Raw genomic sequence first — 16,122 nt, forward strand, 5'->3', positions numbered from 1 at the left:
TAGACTGTTAATTTTAGGCGTAAAGTCATCTAAATATAACTTATCTTGTTTTTAATACCAAATTTTAAATCCTATCCTAATAAATAAAATTTTAAATTTTAATGTAGCATCAGATTTCTGATGACAGTATAGCTCACAAAATCACATCAAATTAAACCGAAAGCATGTCTCTTAAAATTCTAGGTATTTTTTAGAAATTTTTTATGCTAATGAAACGTCGCTAGCTTATTGTAAATGTATTTTTTCAACTCATTATCTTCTTTTTTGTACCGCTCATTGGGCCGTTCGGCTCAGAGAAAATTGATGGGGAAAATATGAATATGGGAACAGTAAACCATGGTTTTGAACTCGTTTTTAGCATCTGGACTTCGCAACGAATCATGTAGCACCTACTGAATTAATATGCAATTCAGTTTTAGTTCTTATTGAACACTGATAAAATGGCTTCGCTTAAGGGGGAAAATTTATTTATTTGTTTATTAGGCAAAAGTATAAAGTATTTCTCCCGTCTTCTTAGCATGCCTTTGTAGTGTCGTGGTCAGCACGCTCGGCGCGTATTCGAGACGTCCGTGGTTCGAATACCGGGGAGGGCATTGCTCATTTTTCACCTTTCCTGCTTCCAAATAACCTAATTCTCTACAGTGGAGCCCGAACTAAAAACGGTGGTAGATGATCATCCTCCACCGGGATTTGGCGATTGGGGCCACTAATCCCCAGTCACCCTTTAAAAGGGGGAGTATATAAGGTATTTCTCCCGTCTTCCTATCATGCCTTTGTAGTGTAGTGGTCAGCACGCTCGGCGCGTATTCGAGAGGTCTGTGGTTCGAGTCCCGGCGAGAGCATTGCTCATTTTTCACCTTTCCTGTTTCCAAATAGCTTAATGTCTCTACAAAAGGCGTCGAAATAAAAGAGTAACTGAAAACAAAGTGCTCATTCAAATCAACTTTTGCAAAAAATTTCAGATTTTCTTCAACAAAATTTTCAGTTGCAGATGCTAATAAACAGAAAAGAAAAACTCAATATACTTTTCTCCATTTGTGTATCTAGAAGAAGAGCCATCAGTTTGGGTATAATACGCCAGAAACCTGAGTCCTAATATCGAGACTTACTGTGCGACTAAAAGCATTACAAGCAATTCACTGCTGATAATGGCTAAATTTAAAGATTTCAGTCAAACACAACTTACAATTTTTTTTTTTTTTTTTTAATCTGGGTAATCTGATGGTGTTAATATTCCTGTCGGCAACGGTGAAAATTGTCTGCTTTTGAAAAATATCTATATGACATTTTCGTACAAATTTAAGCTATATGACATATTCAGCTCTGAAGAATGTGATGCTTTCACACAATTCTATCTGGGAAGAGCCAGAGTAATCTTTCCTTTCATTTGCGAGAAATAGGTTGAAGGAAAGAAAGGAATAATGAAAGGTTTACAGTTGCATAAATAACGAACATGAAATTTGCTAGTGGCCGAATGGCTAAAGCGACGAGAGATTAAAAATGTATCCTGTTATTTTTTCCTTTATAGGTGGAATGAAAATAGACAGATACTGTTTTCATGGTTTCCTTACGCATAATATACTTACGGGATGCATAAGTCTTACATTCGTATCGCAAGTGAGGGAGAGGCTCCTGAGGTGAATCAATTTTCCATTGTGTCAAATGGGAACCCAGTGTGTTCAAATTCTTTTCTTTACAAAATGAATTAAGCATCATGGACTGTTTATGAAATTTCAAATTCGTGATTATACAAATATAAATATCTGAAAATATTTCACTGTTTGGCTGAAATAATTTGAAAGGAATTCGCATGCTGCGATTGATTTGATCCATACTTACAGTCCCTCCTTTGGCTGTGATACCGATGTGCACTTAAGAATTATGCTTACGAAATAGCTTCGCTTGGGGAATCCTGCATCCCTCTATCCAGACAGACTTGGATTCTTTGCTAGCAAATCAGAATATATATTACTGTTTATGGATGATTCCGAGAAGCTTACTATATTGGAGATCATAACATTCAGAAAAGTGTATTGCTTTAAGAACATCAGATCACTGCTTATCTGCTAAAGCTAATCAAAATGTTTGAGTGAAAGCAAACATTTTTATGAGAAGAAACAGATATTATTTGATACGCATCTTCTAGGCGTTAACAGAAGAAGTAGTATTTAATATGACTAATTTTATGGTTCATTGTGATGTACAAAGTTTTAAATCGATTGAACTAATATTCTCAGTCAACTCTGTTTTTCGGTCTACGTATAGAAGTATGATTAAAACACGAGAATCATTTATCTAAATTGCTTTTTGGAAACTTAATCGCAGCAAACAAATGAAATTCTCTGGTTCGATCGCAGATGTAATATTCTAAGCCAATAAAAGTTATAGTTTCATATCCAAAACTTTTATTACTATGGTTCATTTTTATTACCCAATTAAAGAACATATGTTGATTATTATCTTTAGAAGTAACATGATATATTATTGTGAAATTAAATGAATAATTATTTCCCTTTCATTACTTCTTAATTTTCACAAAAGTACGTTGATTTGAAATAATGTTTTAAGTGCGTGAATTTGTATTGGCGCATGGCCAAAACGGCTGCAAAAGCTGTCGCGCATTTTAGAAGATTTCGGCATCGTGACTCTTAAAATGTTCCAAAAGAATTGGCAATAACTCATCACTTTAAAAACTGTATTATTGTCTGATGTACTTTAAAAGTGGCTTATGTAAGTTAATTTGAAACCAAGACTGCATTTTTTCTCTTTTTAAAAATAAATATTCTTGACTCTAAAGCCCTGTGAATTTTTTAATTTAAAAATAAATTGATTACATTTTCAAATTAAAATTACTTATATTTTCAAATGCGAAGTAAAATGTAGTTTATAATTTTATAATTATGTATAGCGATGGCAATAATTCCATAAAATTAATTATTCATTCATCTAATCCCTTTTTTCTCTGTACTATTTTGCTGACCACTTTTCAAATAAAGCTTCTTCTCAGAAGAGATTCTGTCACGATTTTGAAAGCTTTTTCTTTGGAACTGGCTATAGAATTTCTTTTTAGTTCCCTCTACATGATTTATATTTTATATTTTCGTTGCAGTTGTTTTCTTCCTCCAGTTGTTGGTAAGAAGGATGCTTGTTATTTTTAAAGCTTACTTTCAATTATTTCTCCTTTTTCCTTTTTAACAATGCTCTTAAAATTATTCTAGAATTCAGTTAGTATATATATTTTACTTTAAACTGCGATGTTTGATTTTTATTTTTCATCATTCTTAAGATATTTCTTTTCGTTTGTAACTTTTTATGCATTTACTTATGTCAGTAACAGCTGAACGCACAGAACATGTACCTCACTTTTAGCTCAGAAGCTTCTTTTTTTTAAGAAGTCAATACGGAGAAAAATGCTGATAATTTGAGCATGTATATTATTTATTTGTATAAAAATTGGTTTCTAGTCCACTCCAAGCGTAATTTCTTGGATGATTTGCCCTTTTTTCCTCATTTTTCATGTTTCTACTATATGTCTCCCGCTTTCCTAGCGTGCCTTCGTGGTGTAGTGGATCTCTACGCTGGGCCGGTATTCCAGAGGTTCGTGGTTCGATTCCTGGCGAAGGCGATTACTCAATTTTCATCTTGCCTGCTTTTCCAATTAACCTAATGTCTCTACACTACATTAAATATTTAAAAGGCTTTTTCCAAAGAAAAGTTTATCTTCGAAGCAATTATTTCATTACATTTCTGGGACAATAAAAAGAAATGCATGATTTTCGTTTTGGTATTTTCGTTTTGTTTCTCATTTACATCTTTGAAAGTTGCTATTCAAAGTTTGACTTTCAATGTAAAACAAAATGTGTCTTAATGTTCCTCTCTTTAAGTGTGGCATAAATACTGTATTAAAGTTTGATCTTCATTAAAGGATTAAATATTAATTATTGGCTGCATTATTTAATCTATAAATATGATTAATGAGGCAATAAAATTGTGCCGTGAATAACAATTAAAATATTATAACCAAGACATAAAGCAATATGAATCAGGATCTGATACTAAGCAAAAGGTAAACTAAGCGGATCTTTTTCCGTCTCAGCCGAAACAATAGAAACTATTTCTTGTTGTAAATTCCAATGGTCTTCAAACATTTTTTCGCAAACATCACTTAAATTTAATCTAGTCAAAAGTAGACTATATCGTTAACCATTGAAAAGAAAGTTCTATGAACAATCGTGTGAGAGTATTTTGTAATATTTTAATGAGAAACATTTAAGTTCAAATCAAAATTAAAAACAAATAAGAGAATGAAATAAACTTATATTCAGTTTATTAATTTTATGAGCTTGAAATTAACGAAGTGAAAAATCTTGGACACCTTGGCAGTTTAAGAAGTTAAAAAAATAAATGAATGTTAATCGACGTGTTTTGCCATCGCAATGAGAGGTCTAAAATTTAAGAGTCTTATATGTTGCAACAGAAGCATTTTATAATTACTGTAAAATAGTGCTCCGTAGGAGGAGAAATACCATGACATAAAGGAATGCTAGAATTGAGAAAAAACTTCCACTAATTAAATAAATTTAGCTAAAGATGTTTTTAATTTCAAACAGGTACATGAGTCCTAAAAAGGGTTCAATTTACAGCCAAATCAGTCAGCACTGGGGCCATTATTCTGAGTAATAAATACTATCTTTAATTCAATTTGGTATTAATTCAACAAGTGTTCGAGTTCAGGATTGTGGATCAGAAGTTATTGGCCAAAATTTCATCCTCATTTCTAAGGCATTGAAACTCTTTGCTCAATGATTAGTTGTACAAAAATTATTCTACATTACAGAAATAGCTAGAATTGTGGTGACCAAGAATCGGACGACTTTTAAAGTACGCCTGCTGGTGTTAGCTACGTGTTGCAGATTTTCCTTTTTAAAATGCCATTTAGTATGCATCGAATAAACCTTCATACTGGCTTACTGTCATTGTACTCGCAATATTTATATAAATAATGATTGGCTGTTGATTCAGTTGGTACCCTAAACAATGACTCTAAGCTAACTATGTAACATTCAGTAATGAAAGATGGATCATCCTGATTGCTGCTTCACCTCTAGACTCTTATTCCGAGTTTATCACTTCTATTATAGAATCAAAATCTATTACAGAACAACGTATTGTGTTATTCTTCGTTTCAGGTAGCAAATGGAGTGACAGAATAGAAAATGTTCAGGATAATGATTCAATATTTACCTCAGTCTCAAAACTTGTCTCTTTCTTGAAGTCGCCCACCAGCGGCCGAGCGGTAAAGTCGCTGAACACTGGTAGTTCGGTCCGAGGTTCGAATCCCGCGAACGGGCTGGCTGCATGGGCGTTTTCGTGGTTTTCCCCATGTGTAACGTGTATACGAGCCAGTTTCCCCTAGAAAGTCCTCCACGAAGGCATCCCTCCCCTTAGGCAGATAGCCCTCGAGGCTTTGCCATAATCACACTCACACACTTTCTTGAAGTCAGCATTAGCCGTACCTTCGCAACCGGCTAATACAAATCAGCATTAACCGGTTGCAGAATAAGGGAATTCAGAATAAGCGTCAGTTGGATGACCCCGTAAATCAATTTGTTGGCATGGCAGATCTTCCAGTCAAATCACAAATATCGTAGTAATGGTTCCTTTAGCCTTAACGGGCCTATTAATAACCCCTTCTGTTCATCACTAGCTAAACGACCCCAGAGTTCCTCTTTACATAAGCTTTCTCTTCTCCACCTCAGCTAATTCCTTTGAGGTCCTATTAGCCGCAAGGCTCCGCTTCCGCCTCATGTTAGCCTATTGGCCCCCTTTGCCAACCTAAAATTATAGCTAAACACCATGTCTCCTCTCACCGAATACTGAGTGAGATAACCGAGAGTACCGAAATGTGGATTCACACCTACTTACTAGCAAGACGACCAAACCACCCCCTGCCTAATACAGTGGAGTTAAAAAAGGAACTTACTTTCTACCTCCATGCCTTATAAGGGGGTCAGACAGCTGGGACTCCAGCCCATGCAGTTGCATTCAGTTGCAGGAGGACGTAGAACGTTTGTTTTTGTACCGGTAAATCTATTAAGTCAGCTTCTAATCTGTCTGTGCTATTAAAATCTGTGCGCGTGTGTCTGTTTGTTTGTTGTATTATCTCCTCCCGAACGGCGCGTAGTTGAGCTTAGAGACAGGTACCGCCCGGATTCCAAAAATTCTTGGGAAGCCATTTCGACCATTCTCATCTTCGTACGACTTTAATTAGCCGAAATATTAATTAAAAACCCGGAAAACGCTAATTTTCGTCCTCAATTTTTCGAGCGGCAACAGTCTCCCACGCTGGAGATGGAAATCTGCTTTATTTCGAAAAGTGTTGTTAATTCTTCCCTTCAAATTGTAGAGTTTGTTAATGAAAAATTTGTAAGATTTTCAAAATATGAAATAGAAATAGCACTGCCAAACATTAATCATGTCACCCTAGACAATGATAATATCTATATCTGATGATAATAGTATGTGTTTGGCTCATGTTAAAAAATCTTTCTCTGCCATATTCTGTATTAATATATCTTTAAAGCTACACTAATTTTAAAGAAGTAATTAGCATTCTTTTGTTGCAGGTTTTGAGAGGCGGAGGCTTAATGTGAAAGTAAAGTGGACAGTCAGAAAGATAGGGAAATAAATGAATAGGACTGAAAAGAATATCCTGAAAATGACAGCTGGTTACCCTAGTGCTCCTTGCGGTATGCTTATTGTAGAAACCAGACCGAGCAACCAGCGTTCCGTCGCTGTTCCTGGTGCATGGAAAATAAACCATACTTGTATTCTGTCTTTTTAAAACAATTCGGCTCACTAAATGTCTCGGGGATTCATTTGTTAATATCTTATTTTCAGAGTGCCGCGATGCACATGGTAAAAGTTATAATCCTTGGCGCTGCTGGAGTCGGGAAAACGTCCCTCATTAGGCAATTTGTGTACAGTGAATTCAATGAAGATTACGCACCAACGGATTCGAAAACAGTCTACACTCCTACTGTTGTATTCAACGACCATATCTACTCAATGCGGTTAGTAGATTTGCCCGTTATTCCTTACTTTCCGGCTAACTCAATGAATGAGTGGGCTGATTTCCGAAACTATGGTCTCCGCAGTGCCTCGGCTTATATTCTTGTGTTTGATTTGAACGACCTCGAGACATTTCAGTATGTCAAAAGCATCCGCGATCAGATATGCGACACGAAAGACATGCACAGCATTCCATTATTCGTCGTAGGAAACAAGCAGGACATGTTGAGGGGTAGAGAACGAAGAGAGGTAGCAGGTCTTGTAAAAAAGCACTGGAAGTGTGGATATGTCGAATGTTCAGCGCGTCATAACTGGCATGTAGCCTTACTGTTCAAAGAGTTGGTAAGAGCTCTGGATTACGCCGACTATGGGCAGAAGCTATCTTCCTACAGTTCACCGCGTTTTGAGAGCCTGCACGCTCATAGAGAAAGAAGAGGAGAATGCGAAGCGAAGTGCGTAATCATGTGAATGCAAGACTTGGGAGCTACTTATTTTAATTCTTTCCTTTAAGTACGAGCGTTTATCGTCAATTGAAAATTTTAAAATTCTCTTATATTATTATATATTTTTTGATAAAGAAGAAAATTGTAAACCTAATCTCTTTGAATAACAACAAGTAATTTGTATAAAGTTGCCTAGAAAACAGGATAGAACAACAATAATAATTCTTCACTGGCAATATGAAATTCTGTCGACAAGAGTCATCAAAATATGAATTTAGTAGTAGAACACAGAAACAAGTATTTATTTATAAATGGAAATCTTCAAACTGAAAGCATTCTACATTCTTTATGAACAGAGACAATGGTTAGAAAAACATTGCGACGATCAGTTTCTTGTAATAAGTAATTTAATGAGAACTTAATTTTAATAAGAAAGATTTCATTTACATGGATGTATGCATTTCTCTTAAATTATGTATAATGCATTATAGTACTTATTGACGTTCTACTAGAATAACGCAAAATGGAGTTAATGGAAGTCATAAAACTATGAGCCTAAAAATAATAGCCAAAAAATATCATGATAGACAGCTTAATAGAAATATTGTCTAACGAACGAATTTTCCTGATGTTATTAGATGTATTAATATTTTTCAAACAATAATAAATTGAGAAGATGAGAACAATCAACCATATTTTGACACCGATTACTGCTATGATCGAAACTTCGTAATCAGTACTCTCAAAAAGAAAATCAATTAAGAATGCCGAACCTCAAACCTTAACAAATTTAGAAAATTGCAAGATATTGCTATTTCATTTATACTTATATAATTACATTTGTGAAAAGTCACAATTTAAAAACTAATTACATTTCATTTATTAAAAGACGCTCGAAGCAACTGTCTTTAACAAAAAGTTTTAAAACGCCTGACGTAGACAGTAGTTATTTTAAATAAAAATTAATACTCATTTAAAAAAATCAGAAGCAGATATAAGATCGAATCAATCAATTATTTGTTCTATTACTTATTGTCTACCACACTTTGTTAATAATTTAGCGAATAAGATAAACTAAAATTGTGGAATTTTAATTCCACACTTGCTAACTGAATGCAGGAACTAATAATGAACAGATTGGCACACAATTTAAATTATATTACTCTTGAATCAGAAATTTATGCAAAATTAAAAAATTAAGGCCGAATGGGATTAAGTGGTACAAAACCAATTTGTTATTGTTTATTGCATACGTAATTCCTATTTCGTAATACGTAACAAATGCTAACTTTCCAATAAAAATTAAGCTACTACAAAACTAAAGTACTAATTTTAACTTTAACAGTACAAAGATTCTTTAAATCTATGCCATGTGACAGAAAACCAGAGCAGTTGAATTAAGTCCCTTTCTCCATTAACTCTTTATTAACTTCACTCTGTGTATATAAAAATAGAAATATATTAATGAATGGAATCATAAAACTATTCAATTTCTCAATTTAAAATTTAGGCACGTACAATTTAAAAAACATTGTCCATTTAAAAAACAAGTCCAGATATTATTGTACTCCTTATTTTCAAGTGTTTTAAATTTACATAGTAATTTAAATTAAAATGGAACATTTCTAATTTAGAAACTAATTTTTCTTGCTAAATAAAGTATTGAATGTACTGAAATAATAATAATAAGAGTCGATAAGTTGAAAGACTTACCGACTTACATGTTCATGACATTCTTTAAGCTTATGAAATCCTTATGGAAGATTCCAGGATGTCCGAATCATTTCCTACAGTCAAAAACAGAACATCTATTGTGAAACGTGATTTAAAACTTTTTACATATTTTTCTCCGTATCTACTTCACATATAGTGATTCGGTTCAACCTAAGCAAATAAAATTGCATGAATCTGTAGCAAATGTTTTTCTACGTGGGATTCAGAAGTTCTGATATTTAGATCTCAAACCATTCTTTTAATCTTATTATTAATCATTATACATTCTCATAGAGCTATTTCCAACTTTACAAATAATTTTTAGTATATATTATTGTTTGTGACTACGAGAATCTTTCTTGAAATCTGGTAACAATTGAATAATTATTTACTTCTGAATGATTTTATCATAAACTTTTGTACCTACTGTTTTAAGTCCATTTTTGAAGTTGTTCTGAATTTAATATAAAATTTCTGATTCTTTTTTTATAACTGAAAATGTATATATTATGTATAGTATGCATACGCACGATATGTATATGTTTCTGCAATAGACAAAGAAGATAGCTATATAAGTGCGCAGGTTCATTTGCGTTTTGACATGTTACTTTCGCACGTAAACATGAATCTTCTAATGAATTTAAGTGCGTGCGAACTTTCCCTCTTCAGATTTGCTTGGCAGGAAAGTTATGCATGTCCAAAACAAAAGACCAGTACAATATTTAATTATTTCAACAGCATCTCTAATAATTTTAATTAAGCATAAACGTATGTCCATTTTGTGCAATAAATACAAACGAATGTAAAACAGTTAATGGCAAATTAATAATGAAATAATTTAAAATATAAAGAACTCATATATATATATACTGGTTCCTTGACTCATGGAAAGTTAACTGATTTCTAATCGACTTATTTTTTCCCACGAGGGTGAACAAGCTACAATATTTTGCTCTTTTTCATATTAGCTCTATTGAACGATTTTTTAGCCCCAAGGGCTATTAATTTCGTTTTGGCATTTTGCGTTCAAAATTTTAAATGTCAGTTCACTTTTCAAATTGTTGCCACCAAATATTATCACCATGTATTATATTTAAATGAATAAAACAATGAAAAATCTGCATAAATGTAAGTATGTCTCTCGAACTGTGATAAAACAAACGGTACCTAGAGCCATCAAATTTTGAATAACGTAATCTTCCACCGAATATGGAATTTGTGGAAGCCCTAATTTGGAATTTGTTTTATTATCGATTTCGTATTTTATAACATTTCAACGAATTTTTGATTAACAAGCTCGACGATTTTAAAGCGAGCAATGGCAAAACTGTGCGGGGAAAAAAGAAAAACTCTTTTATCTTTAGCGCATGAGACTGTGTCTCGGAAATTCTAAAGATATGCTCGTTTTAAAATGATTTTTGCGATATTGCGGTTGAATTGAATTTTATGGCTTAAGTGCAAAGAACATTTAATAAATAAAGGTAACACACAAAAAGTTAAAAAAGTCCCTTTGGGCGTAATGTAAAATCTGAAAGATTTCAGATTTTTTTTAAATTATTTTTATTTAATTTTCTCAAACATCCTGGTTACTGCTGTAATTTCTAAGCCTTGTTGAAATTTCAGGTCTCATAGAAAATTAAATCATTATCTGGAACTGCGCTCTCTGTTTTTCCGATCAATTGTAGTACGCTTAGGAACTTTTGCGCAACTAATTACTTCTGTATGTTCTCATGTACATAATTTTGTGGTAGTGAAAAACTATATCTCATTAAATTTTCCCTATACACAGTTTGTATTGCACTACTCTGCTTTAATATCCGTTATAGTTACACAAATTCGGAACAGCAAATTTATCCCTTCCATGAGGAACAATTTAATCGACTTATCACAGATCAACTCTATGCAGTTAGAACAATCAGGCTTAAATCAGGCTTAAGAATTTGTGATTCCTTGATATCTAATAAATTCAACAAATATCATAGGAAAATATTATTTTCCGAATGTGTGAAATGAGATAAGGTTAAAACAAAATTATGCATTAAATAGTTCCGCTTGAGCAGAGAGACTGTTTACAGTGTATGAAAGCACTTGGATTTCTCAAGGGTCCAGTTTATACAATTCAAGTGAATTACTTTTTCAAAGTAAATTATTTTTTCATTCTCTTTCATTGAAATTTTAAATTGGGCTTACTTGAATCACTGTTTAAAATTAAAACCAAATAAAATTTAAAGTCAACTAACCAAATAGTGTTTTAAGAGCGTTAAATAAATTACGTTTTAATAGAAATATAAAAAATAATGAAAATAAATTAATTTCCTTTCTGTTGTTAAATTGAACTCTAAACTTCTTGCAAGTACTCTTCAAAACTGTATTGGTAAAACTCTTTTCTTTTTAAAGAACAAAATCACAGAAAATGAACAATTCCATTTCATTGATATGCTGAAATACTGACATTACAAGAATAAAAGTTTCTTCTATTAAAATCCTGTGTCAAGTATTAATTTCAAATCTAACTAAAAACAACATTTATATTAATATTATTCTACAATTTATGACCGAAAGGTATAGTGAATCATTTCTTCATTCGATAACTAGAATCACTATGAAATTCTGCTTCCGACTGGATAAGGCAACAATAATTCATAAAAGGTTACTACCAGGTTGCTGAATCACACGACCCTCCGTATTCCTTTGGAAATGCATAATCACACTTCTTTCTGTACTCAAAACTGTAATCTATAGTGAAAAGGTACAGATTTTCTGAAATTTCGCCGACTCAAGCTACTATGACAAAAGCACTACGCGAAATTATTCAATATTAATAAATTATTATTCAAATAATTTGCCTTTCGGTGATTATTCACTGGACTTTTTTTGGCGCACCTTGTACTAAAATTTCCTTAATCATTACATTTGTACTTTAGTAATCATATCCAGGTTTTAATCCTTTCATGCATCATGACCATGTAAATTAAAATATGGCGTTTTCTTATACTCTTCTTGAAAATCCAAAATACATGAAGCAAGTGCTTCTTGACGCCTTTCGCGACACCAAACATGTTATGGTATACGAATTTAAAATTTTATCTGACAGTTACATTGTTTGTTATTATTTATGATACAATTGTTTATTTTTATACGTTTAATCGTATTTACTTTCTAATTAATATAGAATTAAATGTGAAGACAATTCAAATTATATGTGTTTAGATGTTAGAATTTATATATAGATCTTTATAAAAAAAAAAACTTTTACTGTATACTGATCTCCACTGCATGACTTGAATATGTTAAATTTATACAACTGTTAGCATATACAAATGCATTTATAATTATATGCATTTATCTAATGAAGTAAATATTACTTATCATTATTACATTTGAATTGTGACTGTTTACATTTTATAGTGTGACAATAACAATATTTATAGTGTGACCTAAAATAATGGTGAGCAACCTCTTGGTCGTGACCCTTGATTCTCAAAAAGAATTTATTAAGGAGTGGCTTGGAATAGCTTTTATTTTTGTTCCACTCAGCGAGAAGAGGTCCGGTTATGTAAGCTGCAGCTATTACAAGAGCTTCCTTTGAAATGCTTTCACGGTTTATGCACAGACCAGGAAATGTTTTATGGTTTAAACACTCGTAAAAGTTTACATTTCACCATATGATCTAAGGTCAATTAAAATTTTGATATTTTTACCTAATAAAAATATTAAAAACATAGGTAATATTGTAACTGTAAAAATATAGGTCAATGACCAAAGTGATGGAATTTAAGAATTCTTCGTAGTCAGTATCGTAATCAGGAACATCAGCCAGTGTCCTTTCACTATTGCCTTTCAACTTAATCAAACGCATTATCAAGCGATAAATGTGATATGTATATTAAATATAATTTTAATAATATTATTAGCAACATACAGATTAAAAAAAATAAAATTATATGATTTTTTTTAATTTTTAAAAACATAGGAAAAGAGCTACCTTTTAAAAAAAGTAATCTTTGAATTCTTCATATATGTTTTGAAAACGTTGAAAATTATTAAAACTTTTTTCCAAAAGCTTGCAAATCAGAATTTGTCCTTTTAGATTTTCCTAATTTAAAAATTGTAGTAATTAGCTACAGGTAAATTTAAACTAAATATATTTTTAGAAATATTTATTTAATTATAATTTTAACTCTTTAACAGCTTATTTACACGGTAGCATGACATCTTCAAAAAGTAATTCGTCATAGGGGTCGATTGATAAAATGGTTGCACACCATTGGCTTGGATCATACAAAACGAATAATCATTTTCTTTTACCAGCTGGTGTACGTGTAAGTTTTCTTAAATATAGTTAGAAAACAAAAACTGCCTATAAATTACTATTCGGTGTGTTCTGTTCATTTACGGCAACAAATGTTTTATGTTGTAAGTAATTGTATCGTCGTTTTTAAATTTTTTTATTTGTTTTTTGTTGTTGTTGTTGTTAACAAATAGTATCTGATATTGCTAGAAAAATATAAGCATTACTTTCAGCTTGAAAAGGAAACTGTGATTTTAAATGTTTGATCTAAGTCTCTGTTATCAGTGTGATATTGTCATTTTTAAGCGAATGTCTAGGATTTCATTTCTTCGTAAAGAATTCTTTCCCTAAATATTTTTTTAAAAAATTGAGATCTATTGCAATGTTCCTTTCTTACAAAACTAAAAAAACAATAAAAAAGTCTGCTTCATCAACGGTACCGTTAACATTTTCTTTTATATATATATATTTTTTAAACTTAATTTCAAGGTAAATTTGAATGTACTCACGTAATTCTTCATCGCATCGCTACCTTATTAATAAATATTTTTAATAATTTCCAGTTACCTTAATTTCATTGCTTAATATTGATACAATTAATTCAAAACTCATTTTCCAGTCTATGTTACTCATTTGTATCACCAGTTTATCTCATTAAGAAATAATATACGACTGTTTAATTAATTCTGAGTTATACAGGCTACATTATTCGTTGAATTTTTATCACAGATAAAGATGGTCTACGTTTCGCCTTGAAAATATCTAGCCTTATTTTATCGAATTTAAAAATGGAACAAAACTGAATTTCTTTGTTTATTAAAACTTATTTTTATGCTTAATTCGAGATTTGTATATTTATTCTTTCTACGATGAAACTTTACAGAAATGCCATAATAAAATGAAGAATCATATCCCTGTGAATTTCCAAACTATATGTGTTATAAAAAAAATACTGCATGAACAAGCTTCTCTGTGAATAAGCATGAATGTCTTTTTCTGCAATATGTGTTTAATGTGATAAATAAAAATTTGCTCAATGTGCATGTTTCTTATCATCATATGCATCATTGTACATTACAATACAATCACTTAATTAAATATTTATATATTCGCACGTTGTGGTGAAAAGATCATTTAGTCATTGCGCATCAGTGATTTGAAGATTCAGTGGTAATCCAACTTTCGATAGTGTGTAGTGATTCAGTAACCATAGTATTACATCAAATTTCAATAAATCAACAATCAATGAAATATAAATTTATTGAATTAAATATAATAATATCACAGTCTCAGAAATCTCACATCATCACTGCATCACATCTTCCATCAACTGAACACACCCAATGGCACTCTCTGCGCCCTCTAGCGTTACGCGGGTCTTACCAGTCATATTTGGCAAATAACAAAACAGCCCACACTGACTGTCAAAAACTACGCACATTTAAATTAAGATCAATATTTATATTACCTTAACATTATTCTAGTATGAATCAAAGCATTTCTTTTGATTTGTCCATTAAAAGAATTAGGTGGATAGTAACAGCTAGTTAAATATTCAAAAATCATTTAATAATTTATTACTTCGGCTTTTTCTTGACTATAAAATACGGTATCACTCTAAATCCGGGCTAAGCGAAACCACATTCTATCAGGGTGTTACAGAAAATTAAGGGCTTTAGTTTATCGTAAATTCAAGATTATATATATCATTATAAAAAGTAAAACGAAATTAAAACGTGAGTTTTTTAATTATTACATTTTATTTTTATTTGTTTTGACACACAAACCATTTCTGTATCAAATTAACTGAAACAATGCAATGAAATTTCATATACAATTTCATATACTAAAACTAAAAATGAGATCTGTTTCTGCATTTACAATAATAATATTAAGCGAAGAAATTGCTTTTAATTTGCTTAAAACAAAACGTATAAATTATTTTATTTGAGGAATTTTTATTGATATAAAATAATAAAGTTAGATAAACTGTAGAAGAAAAAAGGATCCGAATAATTGGATTTGCGGGTACATGAAATTTGGATAACTTAAAATTACTGTTTTTGTATTCTAATAATTAAGATCTGGCATTGAGTTGCACAAAAGGCTCCCAATAAATTTTGAAATATTACTTCTCCGTTCTTCCTTTCTTCTTGAGCTTTTTTCTTTTCATAAAACTCGATTAATATTTTGTCTGAGCATTTTTATTTATTTTTTTTTATAATATAATATGAGTTATTGAAACGACAAATGTACGAGAAATTTTTCAGTTGTATTTTACTTAAAAATCAGCTTTTGCAATATAGTATATAAAACTTAGTTTTAATTATAGAAGCAAATTTTAAGAGAAAAAGCCTGATATGCAGTATCTTTTAATCTATCTTAAGATGCAAAAAAATAGTTGATTGAAAGCATTGATTCTAGGTACTGTTAACAGAGTGTAGAACAGCTATACCTACACCATAATGTGCTACGACACGTATAAAGCTGTTTTATTTTATTCTTGTATTTCCTGCTTTTTGCACTGCGAACATGACTAGTGTAGACTGCGAATATGACTATTTTTAATGTCATGTCCAGAATTTCTTAGGTTAATTCCTATGA

General features: G+C 31.5%; 2 protein-coding genes across 3 annotated transcripts in view; one reads left to right on the forward strand and one right to left on the reverse strand.

Annotated features, from left to right (window-relative positions):
* The window catches only part of LOC146997306 (ras-like protein family member 10B), a 59,434-nt gene extending 44,875 nt beyond the window's left edge, over positions 1–14,559 (forward strand). The window contains exon 2 of one of the 2 annotated variants that reach the window (XM_085817308.1): positions 6,627–14,559. In XM_085817308.1, coding sequence (XP_085673434.1) covers positions 6,808–7,539 — 732 coding nt within the window. In that variant the 5' untranslated portion in view covers positions 6,627–6,807 and the 3' untranslated portion in view covers positions 7,540–14,559. Of the gene's footprint in view, positions 1–6,626 lie in introns of those variants that run through there. The other variant, XM_085817309.1, reaches the window with a different exon arrangement.
* LOC118199269 (uncharacterized) overlaps positions 1–16,122 on the reverse strand; it is a 243,724-nt gene that overhangs the window by 102,282 nt on the left and 125,320 nt on the right. The window lies entirely within an intron of this gene.

This window comes from Stegodyphus dumicola, chromosome 5, assembly GCF_044657685.1.
Source record: "Stegodyphus dumicola isolate Sdum_Otavi_A_Nest chromosome 5, ASM4465768v1".
In the NCBI taxonomy this organism is placed as follows: domain Eukaryota; kingdom Metazoa; phylum Arthropoda; class Arachnida; order Araneae; family Eresidae; genus Stegodyphus; species Stegodyphus dumicola.